Consider the following 17,646-nt stretch of genomic DNA (forward strand, 5'->3'; position numbering starts at 1 on the left):
CACCCAGGGAGGCCTCCTCACCCCAACACCAGCCCTGGGGCCCTAACTGGGAGGAGAGGCCCCAGTTCAGCAGGTGTGGCCACAGTCCACCAGGTCTCCACACCAAAGTCCTTCCCTGGGCATGGAAGGACGTCTCCTGCACCAAGCGGGACAGTGGCAGAAAGCTGGAGGTGGAAGAGCACCTGGGCCTGGAGATGGAGCCAGTGCAGACTGGGAGGCATCCACGCTGGGCTGTGTGTCCGTGGCGTGGCCCGGTGGCTGTGTGGGGGCTGCAGGCCCTTCCCCATCTCTGAGCCTCAGGGCCCTGCATCCACCAGGGTCCACCCAGCCTCGCCTGGGCTCTGTGCCACCCTCGTGCCAGCAGCCATCACTGGGAGCTGGAGCATTCAGACGAATGGCCAGTCTCTGCCTAACAGCCAGTTTTGCCAGCTGTGACTCGACCCCACACCCACTCACCTGCTGTCGCTCCCGCGTGGACCACAGGGTCTGCAGGGTCTGCAGGAGCAGGAGGGGGTCCTGGCCTGTGGGGACAAGACGACAACCATGGGAGGAGCAGGTGCAGGGGCAGGGGCTGCCGCACAGCCCACCAGGAAGCCCCTCCCACTGACCCCCAAGGCCCAGGGCTCCTCTGGACCTGGGGTGAGCCCTCCCCACCTCTGGCACACACAGAACACATCTGCCAGTTGCCGCAGTGCCCACCGTGGCCTGGGCTCACTGCCGTCCCTTCCCTGTGGCCTGCCCCTCCCCTCAGCCCCCTGGCAGCACTTCCACGCTCAGCCCTGGGAGCTGGGCCTCATCCTCCAGCTGCAGTCACAGAGCAGCCCCAGGGCTGGGTCCTCTGCTGTCTAGGCCTTTATGGGCCTGAGCCTCACCTGCTCCTCCCAGCACCCTCAGTAACCTCATCAGCATCTTCTTGCCCAGACCCTGTTCCCCACCATGAGGACCCCAAGTCTCTACCCTCCCTGTAGCTCTTTAGGCCTCTGTCACTGCCCCTGCTGCCCCGCCCCTCCTTCCAACCCTGCTTGGGAGGCCGCCCCCACCTCATGGTGGGGGCTGCAAACGTGCAACCAGGGACGCTGCCCCATAAGGACAGAGCCACTAGAGTGAGGCCCAAGGGAGGTTTTCAGAAAGAATCTGGGGGCCCCGTGGCTTGGCCTGGAGGCTTGTGGTGCCTCAACCCCACCCAGGGGAGCAGGGACACACCCAGGCTCCATCATGTGATGGGGTCAGGTCGGAGGCCAGGGAGGGGCAGCTGCCTGCAGGGACTCCACAGGTACAGCCTTTGGGCGGGGGGCGGGGGGCAGGAGCCCGGTGGATTCAGCAGTGAACTCCCCCGGGACCTGGGGGCCATGGAAACTGCTGGGCCCCCCTGGAGAGCAGGATGGGAACAGAGAAGGCCCTGGAGCTGGGTGAGGGAAGCTAAGGACTCATGCAGATCAGATAAGACCCCAGCAGCTGTGTTCTGCCACATGTGCTGAGGAGCGTGCGTGACGGGGTCACTCCGGAACACCAGGCTGACTTAACTCGAGAGCCCGCGGTGTGGTTCAGCCCAGGACTGGAATAGAGGACAGAACCACGTGGCCCTTTCTGCAGACACAGAGCAAACGTTCTCAAATTCAGTTCAGCTCAGGGTTTAAGAAATAACTCGGCTAGGACGGGAAGGGAGCGCCCCGAACTGGGTAAAAGCCACCCACGAGCATGAAGCATGGCACTCAGGGCGGCACACGAGGACGTCTGACGGCAGGTGGCATCCAGCAGGGAAGGGAAACAGAAACATGAGGACCTGCCGACAACGTGATTGATTATGCAGAAAGCCATGAAGGATCAAAGGCTACACTCTCAGAATTTACCCATGGGGGCCGGGCACGGTGGCTCACGGCTGTCATCCCAGCAGTTTGGGAGCCCGGGGCAGGCGGTTCATCTGAGGTCAGGAGTTCGAGACCAGCCTTGCCAACAAGGTGAAACTCCGTCTCGACTAAAAATACCAAAAAATTAGCCAGGCATGTGGTATGTGCTTGTAATCCCAGCTACTTGGGAGGCTAAGGCAGGAGAATCACTTGAACTCGGGAGTCAGACATTGCAGTGAGCGGGGATCATGCCATTGCACTCCAGTCTGGGCGACAGAACAGGACTCCATCTCAAAATAAATAAATAAATAAAATTTAAAGATAACCACTCCCTACACCCAGCCTTTGGTGGGCATAGTGGCTCACACCTGTAATCCCAGCACCTGGGGAGGCTGAGTCAGGCAGATCATGGGGTCAGGAGTTCAAGACCAGCCTGGCCAAGATGGTGAAAACCCATCTCTACTGAAAATACAAAAAATTAGCTGGGCGTGGTGGCTTGTGCCTGTAATCCGATTTGGGAGGCTGAGGCAGAGAATTGCTTTAACCTGGGAGGCAGAGGTTGCAGTGAGCCGAGATCGTGCCCACTTCCAGCCTGGGCAACAGAGCAACATTCTGTCTCAAAAGAAAAAAAACAGAATTCACCCATAGTTCGGCATCAATGCTCAGCACGAGCCCAAGTGAGAAGATCAGTTGTTTCCCTGAAGCAACAAACAGAAATGACAGGAGAAAAAAAAGAAAAAGAGTCTCCCTGTCGCCAGGCTGGAGTGCAGTGGCTCGATCTTGGCTCACTGCAACCTCCGCCTCCTGGGTTCAAGCAATTCTCCTGCCTCAGCCTCCTGAGTAGCTGAGATTACAGGCGTGCGCCCCCATGCCCGGCTAATTTTTGCATTTTTAGTAGAGAGGCTGAGAACACCCAAATGTCCACTGGAGGAGGACGGAGCAAGCGGACCAGCCCGGGGACAAGGCCCGGGGGGGAGGATGTACCCGTGTGACCATGGCAGGCAGTGTGAGCAGCCCCACATTCTAGGTGCTGCTTTCTGGGCAGGACCAGTGAGGGGCCAGACAGGGCTGGGTGGAGCATACCGTGGTGTGTTCAAGATCTCGTGCTGAGCTCTGCCGTGTGTTCTGCGTTCCTTCCTACATGTGGGTTGCACTTCAAAATAAACAAAACAGACTTTTATTTTATGTTATTTATTGTATTTTATTTTATTTTGAGATGGAGTCTCACTCTCGCCCAGGCCGGAGTGTGGTGGTGTGATCTTGGCTCACTGCAACCTCCATCTCCCGGTTCAAGCAATTCTCCTGCCTCAGCCTCCCGAGTAGCTGGGATTACAGGCACGAAACACCACACCCACCTAATGTTTGTATTTTTAGTAGAGATAGGGTTTCACCATATAGGCCAGGCTGGTCTTGAACTCCTGAGGTCAAGTGGTCCACCTGCCTCAGCCTCTCAAAGTGCTGGGGTGACAGGAGAGAGCCACCGTGCCCAGCCCAGGTTTTCTCTTAAAGCAGAGTTTCAGATGTGTGAGATGAGAAAGTCTGCAGGTAGACAGTGGTGGTGACTGTGCAGCCAGGTGAGTCAGTGTTGGTGGTCTTCGGCTCCCCTGCGTCAGTGTTGGTGGTCTTTGTCCCCCCTCCCGTCAGTGTTGGTGGTCTTCGTCCCCCCCGTCAATGTTGGTGGTCTTCCCCCCCATCAGTGTTGGTGGTCTTCGTCCCCCCCATCAGTGTTGGTGGTCTTCGTCCCCCCCCCGTCAGTGTTGGTGGTCTTCGGCTCCCCCCGTCAGTGTTGGTGGTCTTCAGCTCCCCCCCCCGTCAGTGTTGGTGGTCTTCATCTACCCCCCATCAGTGTTGATTGTCTTCGTCCCCCCCATCGGTGTTGGTGGTCTTCATCACATCCCCGTCAGTGTTGGTGGTCTTCATCCACCCCCCATCAGTGTTGGTGGTCTTCCCCCCATCAGTGGTGGTGGTCTTCGTCCTCCCCCGTCAGTGTTGGTGGTCTTCCCCACCGTCAGTGTTGGTGGTCTTCGTCCTCCCCCGTCAGTGTTGGTGGTCTTCCCCACCGTCAGTGTTGGTGGTCTTCGTCCCCCCCGCGTCAGTGTTGGTGGTCTTCATCACACCCCCATTAGTGTTGGTGGTCTTCATCACACCCCCATTAGTGTTGGTGGTCTTCATCACATCCCCATCAGTGTTGGTGGTCTTCGTCCTCCCCCGTCAGTGTTGGTGGTCTTCCCCACCGTCAGTGTTGGTGGTCTTCGTCCCCCCCATGTCAGTGTTGGTGGTCTTCATCACACCCCCATTAGTGTTGGTGGTCTTCGTCCCCCCGCGTCAGTGTTGGTGGTCTTTGGCTGCCCCCTGTCAGTGTTGGTGGTCTTCGGCCCCCACCGTCAGTGTTGGTGATCTTCATCCCTCCCCCGCCAGTGTTGGTGGTCTTTGGCCTTCCCCGTCAGTGTTGGTAGTCTTCCTCCCCAATCAGTGTTGGTGGTCTTCAGCGCCCCCCGTCAGTGTTGGTGGTCTGCGACCCCCACCGTCAGTATTGGTGGTCTTTCCCCCCCGATCAGTGTTGGTGGTCTTCGTCCCCCACTGTCAGTGTTGGTGATCTTCATCCCTCCCCCGTCAGTGTTGGTGGTGGTCTTCCCCCCCATCAGTGTTGGTGGTCTTCGGCACCCCCTGTCAGTGTTGGTGGTCTTTGTCCCACCCCCCCCATCAGTGTTGGTGGTCTTCGGCTCCCCCCTATCAGTGTTGGTGGTCTTCAGCCCTGCTCATGTCCTTCTGGTCCTGCCCTCTAGGTGGGCAGGGTCTGGGCCCCACCCCTGAACACTCCAGCTCCCAGGGGCCTCCCTGCCTTGCCACTGTGCCCTCAGACAACACCCAGCCAGCAGCCAGCACGGCCCTAGGATCCCACAGAAACATGGGGTGGGCCAGGCCCCTTCTCTGTGGATTCCACCATGGCCCCTGGGCCTGAGAGTCAAAGCCAGGCCTACTACACCCTCCTGGCCTCCACCCTCCCTGTGACCTAGACCCTGCCCCCTGGGCCTGAGGCTGCTTCCTGAGTACCCAGCAGCCTGCCTGGGAGTCCCCTGTGGCGCCGCTGTCCCTCTGCCCCCGTCCCTTCACTGTGGCCTGGACGCTGAGCCCCAGGGCAGTGACCGCCTGGGTCTCCTTCCAGGCCGTGGCCGGTATATGATGGGCACTCCACGGCGCCCACCCCAGCCATCCCAGGGCCATCTGCGCCCTCACGGTGCTCACAGCCCACGAGACTGGGGAGCCCCGGGTCTCAGGCCAGAGCTGGAGGCACCACAGCGGGTGTGGCCGGCCGAGTCTCTGCCCCGCCAGGCTCGGACATGGCCATGCTGACACTCGTCTCACACAATCAATGGCTTCCTGTTCATACAACAGAAGAAAAACAGGATGTCCAGGGGCGGCTTCTGTCTGAGTCAATGAGACAAGTGAGCTCTGTGAGCCCTGAGGCCTAGCAGCGGGAGGACGGAGTGCCTGGGAGGGCCCCGGGGGACACACCCTGCTCAGTACACAGCACCCCACGCACCCCAACTCACGGATGCCTCACAGGGGCAAGGTGTCAGAGAGAGGCAGGTGGGGGTGTCCGAGAGGGGCAGGTGGAGGGTGTCCGAGAGGGGCAGGTGGAGAGTGTCTGAGAGGTGCAGGTGGGGCTTGGAGCTGATGCTGAGGGACCTCCCAGACACACTCTCCGGCCACGGAAGCCCCAGGCTGCCCTCCCTGCAATCACCTCTGTTCGGTGGCTTCTGGGGGCCTTTGGTCCCCAGGGTGGACTTTCGGCCAGCACTCTGAGGGTGGCCTCTGGCCCCATACCTCCACACCCAGGCCCAGGGCTGGCCGGGCCCAAGTTCACCAAGTTCATCAGCACCACACCCACGCCTGGGACCTGCTGACAGGCGGCCAGACAGCAGGTCTGGGATACTAAGACAGATGGCTCCCGGCTGGGAGGTGACCCCTCACCCTAGACCCCACTCCTCGGGAGCATGTGGGCGGGGCAGAGCAGGGCAGCTGCGTGTCAAGAGGATACCCAAAAGAAAGTCAAGCTCAAGAGTAAAAGTCTCACCATCCCCCAAACATGGCTTCACATCCTGAACCTGTGCTACTTCTCCCTGGGGAGCCAAATTGTGGCTCCCCCACCCCAGCCACCCTCCCCAAAACGTGCCCAGGAGGGCTCAGGAACTCTATGGGGTCGGCTTGGGGGTGCCCATCAGGACGGCCCCACCTTGCCCCCGGAAGTCCTCAGGCCAGCCTGGCCTCAGGGACTACCCTGCCCAGCCGATGCGAGTACAGATGGTGGCAGGGATGCCACTTCCTCCAAACAGCACAAGCTGATGGCTGCCTTCACTTGAGAGACAGACGCTCCGGGAAGCTCTGGGCTGCGTCGAAGGCTCCTTTACTCTCCACACTATCACAAAGGCGGGGCCAGAAATGGGGACTTTTGATCTGCAGGACTGGGGGCACAGAAGCCCCAGGAACTGAGGCTGAGCCCAGCTGTGATGCCGGACAGTGGACACTGGGCAGCAGACGTCAGGCGGTGGATGCCGGCATGGGACACCTGGCCTCCGGGCAAAAAGCCTGTGATGTGTGGTCTTCACAAAGCCCCTGAGTGGGTGTCTCCTGAGGCTTGGCTCTCCTCTCGGGGCCTGGGTCACAAAGCTCACACAGCCCGTCTGCAAGGCTGTCTGGCACCTGCCAGCAGCATCAGACCCCGAAGTGCTGAGCAAAGGAGAGCCGGCTGCCCAGACCAGACCCCAGGCGCTGCAGTGACCTGCTCCTTGCCCATGGGCCGGGCACCTGATATCAGCTCAGCGCAGCACCCCACCCCGGTCAGCCCTCCAGCCACCCGCAGACAGCAGAAAGGGCCAGCCCACAGCATCAGCTCCCCTCAGAGATCCCACGGCACCTCCCATGGGTAGGGTCCAAGAGGCTGCACCCACCCACACACACTGGGGTCTCCGTCCCTCTGCCAAGAGTCTGTGTCCTGGAGGCCTTCTGGCCTCCAGGGGCAGCTGAGACAGGGGCCACCGCCTGCAGCCCAACTGTCTCTGGTCTCGGATTCCACCCACATCTGCCTGTGCTCAGCTGGAGGTGATGATGAGACCCCAAGCCCGGTGGGTGGTGTGTGTCCTCCACCCTGGCTCACCCGAACAGGATCACCTGCATCTGGGGAGTGGGGTGCTTGGGACCCTGGAGACCCAGCATCTGGCACGGGAGCCCCTGCTCTGTCCAACACAGCGCCTGCAACTCCAGCACAGCACCATCTCTCACCGGTCACGGGTCCCCTTACTCTCAGGCCCACTCACCTGCCTCACCCATGAAGCTGAGGACCTTGGAGACAGAATCTGACCCAGCCTGAGCCCAAGCTGCCTCTGCCGGGAAGGTGGGATGAGGTGGGAGCCCACCATTTGCTGCCCTGGACCCCACAGAGAGGTAGAGAGGGAAAGAGCGATACCAGCCCAGGGCGCAGGAGGCGGATGTCATGCAGAGAGGGACAGAGAGGTCTCCAGATTTTTATTCTGCAACCGCAGGTCAGAAAATCTGCTGGGAAAAAGATCCTACCTACAACAGGAATCTTGAAGATGATGGGCCTGTTTTTACAAAGTAACAGGCCGGGCACAGTGGCTCACACCTGTAAACCCAGCACTTTGGGAAGCCGAAGTGGGCAGATCACCTGAGGTTGGGAGTCTGAGACCAGCCTGGCCAACATGGAGAAACTCTATGTCTACTAAAAATACAAAAATTAGCCAGGCGTGGTGGTACGCGCCTGTAATCCCAACTACTCAGGAGGCTGAGGCAGGAGAATCACTTGAACCTGGGAGGTGGGGGTTGCAGTGAGCTGAGGTCGCACCATTGTATTCCAGTCTGGGTGATAGAGCGGGACTGTGTAAAAAAACAAGAAAATCGGATTGGCCAGGCACAGTGGCTCACATCTATAACGCCAGCACTTTGGGATGCTAAGGTGGGCAAATCACAAGGTCACAAGTTCGAGACCATCTTGCCAACATGGTGAAACCCCATCTCTACTAAAAATACAAAAATTAGCCAGATATGGCGGCACATGCCTGTAATCCCAGCTATTTGGGAGGCTGAGGCAGGAGAATCACTTGAACACAGGAGTCGGAGGTTGCAGTGAGCTGAGATCGTGCCACTGCACTCCAGCCTGGTGACAGAGCAAGACTCCGTCTCTAAATAAATAAATAAATAAAATAAAAATAAAAAATAAAAATTACACAAATAAATAAAAAAAAAGAAAGACAGCAGTATGTTCTTGGTGTTTTACATAAATGAACTCTGAATTTTCACAAAGAAACGAAGCGCAGTCTTGGTGTTAGAATCATCACTCAGATTAGCAAAGAGCGAGGTCCGTGACGGGGTCACACAGCGAGGAAGGTGAGGCCTCTCTGCCGGCAGCAGTAGGGGGCCTGTTTTCATGGTTTTATGAGGCCAGCTGTGACCTCCCTCCTGTCTTCCTCAAGTCACAGCCCAAGGTTGGCTCCACAGTCTTGGGGGCAGAGAAAGTCCCATCCCCCTGCCAGCCGCACCTGGGCAGGCCCCAGACCAGGCCAGCTCTGTCTCCTTCAGCCTTGGGGTGGCTCAAGACCAGTGGGCGCTGAGGGCAGGGGTTGGGGACATGGTGAGGGCGGCCTAGAGGTTGTGGAAAAGTGCCTGTGACCCTGGCGTGGGACTGCGAGAGACCCGTCCCCAGGGTCCTGTAGGGATCTGGTACCTACACCTCTGGGGCGCCCGTGGTGGGGCAGAGACGGCAGGCGGCCTTAGCAGCTTCTCCTTCCCAACCCCCCAGTGGGGCCTCGGCCGCCACTGTCCTCAAGTGTCCCCCACTTACCCCCAGCCACAGCGCACCAGTGAGGCTTCGAGAGGGAGGCGCCTCCAGGAACCTGCACGTTCACAGTGCATTACGAGCGCAACATGTGTTCATCATGGAGCTCCTCGAAGACGGCCTTCACAGGAGAAGCGGCCTCTCCTGTGTGCTCTTCCTGTCCATCGCTGTGTCCACTCTGGGTGGTTGCTGAGGAGCCCCTGCCTGGCGTGTGGATGCTGGATGTGGGGCTGGCCACAGCCCCAGCCCCAGGCAGCAGGACCAGGCTCAGGGCAGGGGCTCCTACGGGCAGCCGAGGCAGCCTCAGCAGTCTCAGCCCTGGAGGCTCCCGCTGCTGGAGCCCAGCGCAATGGGGAGGGAGAGGGGATCCAGGATAGCTCTCCGGGGCTGCTGCATCTGCCAGAGGGCAGGGCCTGCTTCTTCGGTGCTGAGCCGTAATTTAATGCTGTCTATGGGACTCTGAATTTCCCAAGAAAGGCTCAAGCTCGAGCGCCCCAGGAAACCCAGAACCAGATGGACACAGGCGACATGGCCTTCCTGACCTCAATTCTGCCTGCTCACCAAAGGCTGAAGCTTTAGGAGGAAAGGAATCTGTGAGTGCTGTGGACACTCAGAAGGAGAATGTTTCTTGGCCTTGTGGAGGGAGAGAGGAGCTCAGCGCCCCTCCCCTGTCCCCTGATGACACCCCCTGGCCCAGCCCGGGAGGGCCTCTCCAGAACAGGCCACAGGTGGCCACAGAGACGCTCCTCCAATGACCCAGACCCAGGCACTCTACCTTAAAAGGAAGTCCAGGACAAACCCAGGCCCACTGTCCAGGGCACGGTCCCGGGGTCCACAGACAGGATGGCCCTGCTCAGTGACCAGCACAGCACAGACAGGTGAACAGGGAGCGAGGCTGGGCCAGCACCGGGGCCAGGACACCTCCTGGGAAGAGGCTGACCCAGAGCCTGAGTAGAGGAGCCTGCTGGGGAGACTGAACTGGGGCCTCTGGTGGGGCTGTCCTTGTTGACAGAGTTGGATACACCACATCAGGGCAGGTGCCTGAAGTGGCACGGGGGGAGGTGCGGGGATGTGGCCATTGTAGGCACCAGCCTGTGCACCAGCGGGAGTGCCATGTTTATTCCGGGGGGGGCCATATCTGTTCCAGAGAGCACCAAGGCTGTCCCAGGGAGCATCGTGTCTGTTCCAGGGAGCACCGTCTCTGTTCCAGGGAGCACCGTGTCTATTCCGGGGGGCCATCTCTGTTCCTGGGGGTGCCGTGTCTGTTCCAGGGAGTGCTGAGTCTGTTCCAGGGAGCTCTGTGTCTGTTCTAGGGAGTGCCGTGTCTGTTCCAGGGAGCGCCGTGTCTGTTCCAGGGAGCACTGTGTCTATTCCGGGGAGGCCACGTCTGTTCCGGAGAGCGCTGTGTCTGTTCCAGGGAGTGCTGAGACTGTTCCAGGGAGTGCCGTGTCTATTCCGGGGAGACCATGTCTGTTCCAGGGAGTGCCGTGTCTGTTCCAAGGAGCGCCGTGTCTATTCCAGGGAGCGCCGTGTCTATTCCAGGGAGTGCCGTGTCTGTTCCAGGGAGCACAATGTGTATTCCAGGGAGCCCTGAGGCTGTTCCAGAGGCTGTTCCAGGGAGGGGCACGTCTGTTCCAGGGGGTGCAGTGTCTGTTCCAGGGAGTGCCGAGACTGTTTCAGGAAGCGCTAACGCTATTCCATGGGACTCCATGTCTGTTCCAGAGAATGCCAGGCTGTTCCGGGGAGTGCTGTGTCTGGAGTGCTGTGACTGTTCCAGGGAGGGCCATTGTCTGTTCCAGGAGGGCCAAGGCTATTCCTCAGTGGTGCTAGCTGGTGGTGCACTTTGAACACATCCCACTCTGCTCAGGTGGAGAAAAGGCTGTAGATGCCATGGCCGCCCGTGCAGGGAGTCAGCTCCGTGCCAAGGTGAAGCCCAGCTGCTGTGTGCTCCCCGGCCCCTAGGACGGCCTCCAGGGGAGGTAACAGGTGCTGGCCTGGGGCCCACAGAGGGCCTCAGAGGCGGTGGCGAATGAACAGAAAGGTGAGGGGTCTAGCCCCATCCCGAGAGGGCCAGGTGGGTGGTCGAAGCCTCATGGGATGGACAGGGCTGTGCCCTCAGAGGGGCAGCGTCCACACCAGCCCTGCCCAGCTTAGAGGCGGCTCTCCCCTGGGATGCTGCGGCCTGGCCACCTCAGGGAAGGTGACATGCCCAGGGCACCACCATTGCCCTCAGCATGAGCCGAGCTGGGAGCGCAGAAGAGCAAGGCAGAGAGAAAGCCCCCAGAGGGGTCTGGGGCTAGAGGGGGCAGCCTCATGGGATAGGGAAACAGAGGCAGAGAGCCTTGGCCACTGCCACATGGGAGCGGGGCTTTCACAGGGGAGAGGGCTGTGGCCCTGCTCCATGGAGGGCATGTGTAGGGTGGGCCTGGGCAGAGGCCGGGATGTAAAAAGGCAGTAAATCGGGCCGGGCGCGGTGGCTCAAGCCTGTAATCCCAGCACTTTGTGAGGCTGAGGTGGGTGGATCACGAGGTCAAGAGATTGAGACCATCCTGGTCAACATGATGAAACACCATCTCTACTAAAAACACAAAAAATTAGCTGGGCATGGTGGCACGTGCCTGTAATCCCAGCTACTCAGGAGGCTGAGGCAGGAGAATTGCCTGAACCCAGGAGGCGGAGGTTGCGGTGAGCCGAGATCGTACCATTACATTCCAGCCTGGGTAACAAGAGCGAAACTCCGTCTCAAAAAAAACGGCAGTAAATCCACAACAAACCAGCGGTCGACAACCCAGGGCGAGGCAGCCAGGCCAGGCTTTCAGCTCTCGCTGCTGTTCACAGGGACTGCAGGGCAGAAGACGTGAAGGGGCCCTGGGCCCCTACCCCATCTGCCCACAAAGCAGCTCCCACTGGGGCCCAGCCTAGCCCCTCCCAGGAGGCTTCCACCTGGCCTGGCCCAGGCACAGAGAGCAGAGTCTGGGGCTCGGGCTGACCCCCTGGCACCAGACAGCCTCCGGCCCCTCCCAGCCTCCGCTCCCTCCCAGCCTCTGTCTCCCTCTCAGCCTCCACTCCCTCCCAGCCTCCGCTCCCCCCAGCCTCCGCTCCCCCCTGGCCCCCGCACTCCCTCCCAGCTTCTGTCTCCCCAACCCTGACCCAGTCCCCATCTTGCAGGGTCTGAGTTTGCAGAAGCAGCAAGGAGGGAGGCCAGGTGGAGCCCTGCGCCCTGGGTGGCACCTCCCCTCGGGCTATGCAGGGATTCAGCTCCCTGCTTTGTTCCCCCCGGCTTTGTTTTTGGGGGAAGGTGCTTCTCATTTCTCTATCTGACCTGGAAGGTGTTGGGAGAGCAGATGCTCTTAACTCAAGGGATGAAAAATGGCTGTTTACAAAACTTGGAGAGCTGAGGGCCACCCAAGAAGCTGCGGGTTCCCTGAACCCGAGGAGGCAGTGCTGAGCACCCAAGGGGGTGTCAGCCCTCCACCTCACACACCGAGGGGCATAGGAGACCAGAGCTCCCCCTCAGTGGCCAGCCCTGAGCGGCTGCACTGTCCCCGCCGCTTCCCTTGGGATGCTGTCACAGGCCTGGCGCCAGGCCACCCACGCTGGGGCCCGAGGGGGCAAGCTGTACTGAGAGCCCCTGAGGACAGCAAGGCCACGGCAGGGCCTCCAGACTCATGGGGTCCCACGCTGTGGACACTGCAGAGAGGCCAATAGCTTGGGACCTGCAGCCAGGCCCTCGTCACTGAGTACAGAGTGGGTGACACTTCCCCCTATACACCCCCACGCACCTCCCCCTACAGTCGCATCCGGCTCAGACTCACCTGTGCAGCGGCACTCGCCAGCAGTGCGGTGACCAGCAGGGTCTCCTGGGTCCATCCTCGGGGCTGGGATGAGGATGCTGGCAGGCAGCTAAGGAGGATCTGCAGAAATGGACAGACAGGTGAGGTCCCTGAATGCAGAGCCCAGTGCAACAAGCAGCCCGTGCCTGCGGCCACCGGAGGTGGCAGAGAGACCTGGTGCCTTGGGGTGCCCCAGGTGGCGTCCCCAGTTGCTGAGCATAGCGGGCGGCTCCACTCTCCTCTCCTGGCTGGGATGATGGCCGCCAAGTTTGGACCCTGTGTTCCAGTTCCACGCCAAGCCACCCCAGCTTTTGGCAGGGAGGGCAGAGGGTGGGAGGGGCCCTGGGGAGGGCTCGGTAGACAGACCCTATCGGGCATGCAGAGGGGCCTGTTATCCAGGACAGCGTGACCCCCTTACCACATCCCCCTCAGGCTGTGTGTCCTGACGCTGGGGGAGCCACAGGGGAGGGAGGTGTTCTCCCTCAGAGGTCAAGGGCACCATGGGACCTGCTGCCCCTGGAGGACCAGGGACCTTGGAGTGATGCCCTCAAGGCCGACCCAGCACACAACTCCATTAGGGTCCAGGTGGCCGCTGGCAGCTATCATCCCAGGCGGACTGCAGGCTCCCCCAGAGTATTTTTTTTTTTTTGAGACAGAGTCTTGCTGAGATGCCCAGGCTGGAATGCAGAGGTGTGATCTCAGCTCACTGCAACCTCTGCATCCTGGGATCACGCGATTCTCCTGCCTCAGCCTCCTGAGTAGCTGGAACTACAGGTGCGCACCACCACACCCAGCTAATTTTTTGTATTTTTAGTAGAGACGGGATTTCACCATGGTGACCAGGCTGGTCTTAACCTCCTGACCTCAGTAGATCCATCAGCTTTGACCTCCAAAAGTGCTGAAATTACAGGCGTGAGCCACCGCGCCCACCCTGTTTTTTGTTTGGTTGGTTTTTTTAGACGGAGTCTCACACTGTCACCCAGGCTGGAGTCCAGCGGCACAATCTCAGCTCACTGCATCCTCTGCCTCCAAGGTTCAAGCGATTCTCGTTGCCTCAGCCTCCCAAGTATCTGAGATTACAGGCACCTGCCACCATGCCTGGCTAATGTTTTTGTATTTTTAGTAGAGGTGGGGTTTCACCAAGTTGGCCAGGCTGGTCTCGAACTCCTGACCTCGTGGTCTGCCTGTCTCATCCTCCCAAAGTTCTGGGATTACAGATGTGAGCCAGCACACCTGCACCCCCCCCCTTTTTTTTGAGATTGAGTCTCACTCTGTCGCCCAGGCTAGAGTGCAGTGGTACAATTTCAGCTCACCGTAACCTGTGCCTCCTGGGTTCAAGCAATTCTCCTGCCTCAGCCTCCCAAGTAGCTGGGACTACAGGCACATGCTACCATGGCCAGCTAATTTTTAGTAGAGGTGGTGTTTCACCCTTTGGCCAGGCTGGTCTCAAACTCCTGGCCTCAGGTGATCCGCCCTCCTTGGCCTCCCAAAGTGCCGGGATGACAGGCGTGATCCCCCACACTCGACCCCAGGGAGTGTTTTGGATGCAAAACCCTCATCTGCACTTACGAGGGTGCACCTTCTCCTACCTGCTTACATGAGGCTGCATAAAAAGGCTTTCTTCCGGCATGCGGCTTAGTCTGCATCACACGCAGCAGTTAAACAAAGCTCACCTCGCGAACTCCCAATCCTAACGCGGGCAGCCGCCCTCCCCCAGGCAGTCCTCACGGCGGCCATTTCCGGGGAGACGGGCGGGGAGTTTCTCAGCCTTGGCCTCCAGTTTTGCCTCCAGTTTTACCTTCAGCAGGCAGCTACGCCAGGGCAGCGTGAGAACCCATCCAGCCGCCGCCAGCGCGCACCACACACAGCAGCACAGACTCCTGAGGATGCCGCCTGCAGACTTGCTGCCGTGCCACGTGGGGGCTGCGATCCCAGACTCCTGCCCTCGTGGGGAGGGGCTGCTGTTCTCCCTTCACAGATGACTAAACCCAGACGACAGATCCTGGGATGTTTCTGGCAGCAGGCAGCGTGAGGCCGCGTTTCCCCATGGCAAGGCCGCGCCTGAGGCGCCCCAGGACCACTGCGCCCCACACCCGAGCCTGCCAAGCCGAGGGGGCTGCACCTACAGGACGTACAGCAGGAGGACCCCGAGGCTCCCAGGCCCCTCAGCCCCAGTGCTGAGAATACGCTGGGGCTGTAGCCCCAGCTGGAGACACCAGGGGCCACACAGCCCAGCCAAGAGGAAGGGCCCCATCAACACAGCTGGGCCCAGAACGGCCCACAGCTGAAGATGGTGCCAGGAGGAAGGCGGGCTCCAGAGCCCTGGCCAGATCCCCTCCAAGCACGCCCGGAAAGCGGAAAGCGGGAGCGACAGCCTCCAGGTGGCTACTGGGTCCCGCCCAGCTTAGGGGGCTTGACAAATGCCTTAGGCTCTCCGAAGAGCCCCTGACAAAATGTGAAGACACAAGCCCAGGTTCAAGGAACTCAGCCAGAAGCTGAACAGCCACGGGAGCCAAAAGCAACATTCTTCAGAGGATGATACCTAAATCCAGAGTGTCTACCATGGACAATTCACAGCACTCAGTGCCTAACAAAAATCACAAGACCTAAAAAGAAACAAGAAAATATGACCCACAATCAAGTGGAGAAACAGAAAAAACAGAACAGAAAGCAAATTCAAGGCAGCCCTCAGTTGTTGCTCTTAGCAAAGACTTCTAACACAGCATTGCAACCGTGCTCAGGAATAAACAGAAAAGACCTTCAAAGAGTTAAAGGAGGCCAGGTGCAATTTGGGAGGCTGAGGTGGGAGAATTGCTTGAGCCCAGGAGTTCAAGACCATCCTAGGCAACATGATGAAACTCTGTACCAAAGAATTAAACATTAATTGGGCATGGGGGCTCACACCTGTGGTCCCAGCTACTCAGGAGGCTGAGGGAGAAGGGCTGCTTCACTTACAGTTCTGCATGGCTAGGGAGGCTTCAGAATCATGGCAGGAGGTGAAAAGCACTTCATACACGGTGGCGGCAAGAGAAAATGAGGGCCGGGTGTGGTGGCTCACACCTGCAATCCCAGCACTTTGGGAGGCCGAGGCAGGAGGATCACCTGAGGTCAGGAATTCGTGACCAGCCTGACCAACATGGTGAAACCCCATCTCTACTAAAAATACAAAAATTAGCCAGGCCTGGTGGTGGTACCTGTAATCCCAGCTCAGGAGGCTGAGGCAGGGGTTGCAGTGAGCCGAGATTGTGCCACTGCACTCCAGCCTGGGCAACAGAGCAGGACTCTGTCTCAAAAAGAAAGAAAGAAAGAAAATGAGGAAGAAGCAAAAGTAGAAACCCCTGATAAACCCATCAGATCTCATAAGACTTATTCACTATCACGAGAATAGCACGGGAAAAACTGGTCCTCGTGATTCCATTACCTCCCCCTGGGTCCCTTCCATGACACGTGGGAATTCTGGGAGATACAATCCAAGTGGAGATTTGGGTGGGGACACAGCCAAAAATATCATCCCACTGTAGCCCCTGAAAATCTCATGTCCTCACATTTCAAAACCAATCGCGCCTTCCCAACAGTCCCCCAAAGTCTTAACTTATTTAAGCATTAACCCAAAAGTCTAGCCCAAAGACTAATCTGAGATAAGGCAAGTCCCTTCTGCCTATGAGTCTATAAAATCAAAAGCAAGTTAGTTACTTCCGAGATACAATGAGGGTACAGTCATTCCATAAATACAACCATTCTGAGCCAGGCGCAGTGGCTCGTGTCTGCAATCCCCACACTGCGGGAGGCCAAAGCCGGCCCCCCAGCTATTTGGGAGGCTGATGCAGGAGAATTGCTTGAACCTGGGAGGCAGAGGTTGCAGTGAGCCAAGATCCTGCCATTGCACTCCAGCCTGGGCAACAAGAGTGAAACACGGTCTCAAAACAAAACAAAACAAAGGAGTTACACGGCCCAGGCAAGTCAGAAATGTAGGGCAGTCAAATTTTAAAATTCAAAAATTATCTCGCCTGACACCCGTCTTGCATCCAGGTCATGCTGATGCAACAGGTGGGTTCCCGTGGTCTTGGGCAGCTCTACCCCTGTGGCACAGCACAGTCCCACAGGTGAGCCAGATGCTGGGGAGAACACAGCACGGTCCCACAGGTGAGCCAGATGCTGGGGAGGACACGGCACGGTCCCACAGGTGAGCCAGGTGCTGGGGAGGACACGGCACGGTCCCACAGGTGAGCCAGGTGCTGGGGAGGACACGGCACTGTCCCACAGGTGAGCCAGATGCTGGGGAGGACACGGCACTGTCCCACAGGTGAGCCAGGTGCTAGGGAGGACACGGCACGGTCCCACAGGTGAGCCAGGTGCTGGGGGGACACGGCGTGGTCCCACAGGTGAGCCAGGTGCTGGGGGAGGGGGACACATGCTGTCCCACAGGTGAGCCAGGTGCTGGGAGGGACACAGCATAGTCCCACAGGTGAGCCAGGTGATGGGGAGGACACATCACAGTCCCACAGGTGAGCCAGGTGCTGGGGGTGACACAGCACAGTCCCACAGGTGAGCCAGGTGCTGGGGGTGACACAGCACGGTCCCACAGGTGAGCCAGGTGCTGGGGGTGACACAGCGCGGTCCCACAGGTAAACCAGGTACTGGGGGAGGACACATGCTGTCCCACAGGTGAGCCCGGTACCAGGGAGGACACAGGTGAGCCAGTGGCCATTCCCAAATTCCCAGGGCCTCTGCCAGCGGCTGTCCAAAGGACCTGCTTGGACCCTGCATGTCCCACTCTCGGACCTTTTAACTGCACTGGTGCCTGGCACAGTGTGCTCTGACCCACAGAGGGCAGGGCCAGCACCCCTGGGGGAAGGCGGTGGGCACCCAGGGCAAGAGCAGGGGCCAGAGCCCCAAGCCCCACTGCTTCCCCACAGCTGCTCCCTGGGGACCTCTGGACCATGTACTAATGAGGCAGAGTGGGTACCCACACACACAGGTCCACACCCTCCCGCCCGGCTCCTGGTGGTGTCCGTGGCCTAAGGACTCACAGAGCTTGCAGACAGAGCCCGGGATGGCCATTGCAGGCCACTCACCCGTCCCGAGTCTGCAATTTCTCAGGCTCAAAGATAAA

General features: G+C 59.3%; 1 protein-coding gene across 31 annotated transcripts in view; it reads right to left on the reverse strand.

Annotated features, from left to right (window-relative positions):
* The window catches only part of EXD3 (exonuclease 3'-5' domain containing 3), a 102,133-nt gene that overhangs the window by 66,599 nt on the left and 17,888 nt on the right, over positions 1-17,646 (reverse strand). For 24 of the 31 annotated variants that reach the window (XR_013520404.1, XR_013520403.1, XM_078332901.1 and 21 more), the window contains 2 exons: positions 12,516-12,614; positions 457-521 (listed from right to left, as the gene is read on the reverse strand). Coding sequence is in view for 22 of the 31 variants with exons in the window: in XM_078332901.1 (XP_078189027.1) it covers positions 457-521; positions 12,516-12,614 (164 nt within the window). In the remaining 9 variants the exon portion in view is untranslated. Of the gene's footprint in view, positions 1-456; positions 522-2,930; positions 3,001-8,706; positions 11,417-12,515; positions 12,615-17,646 lie in introns of all 31 variants that reach the window. The other 7 variants (XM_078332899.1, XM_078332894.1, XM_078332898.1 and 4 more) reach the window with 4 other exon arrangements.

Source organism: Callithrix jacchus, chromosome 1, assembly GCF_049354715.1.
Source record: "Callithrix jacchus isolate 240 chromosome 1, calJac240_pri, whole genome shotgun sequence".
Taxonomy (NCBI): domain Eukaryota; kingdom Metazoa; phylum Chordata; class Mammalia; order Primates; family Cebidae; genus Callithrix; species Callithrix jacchus.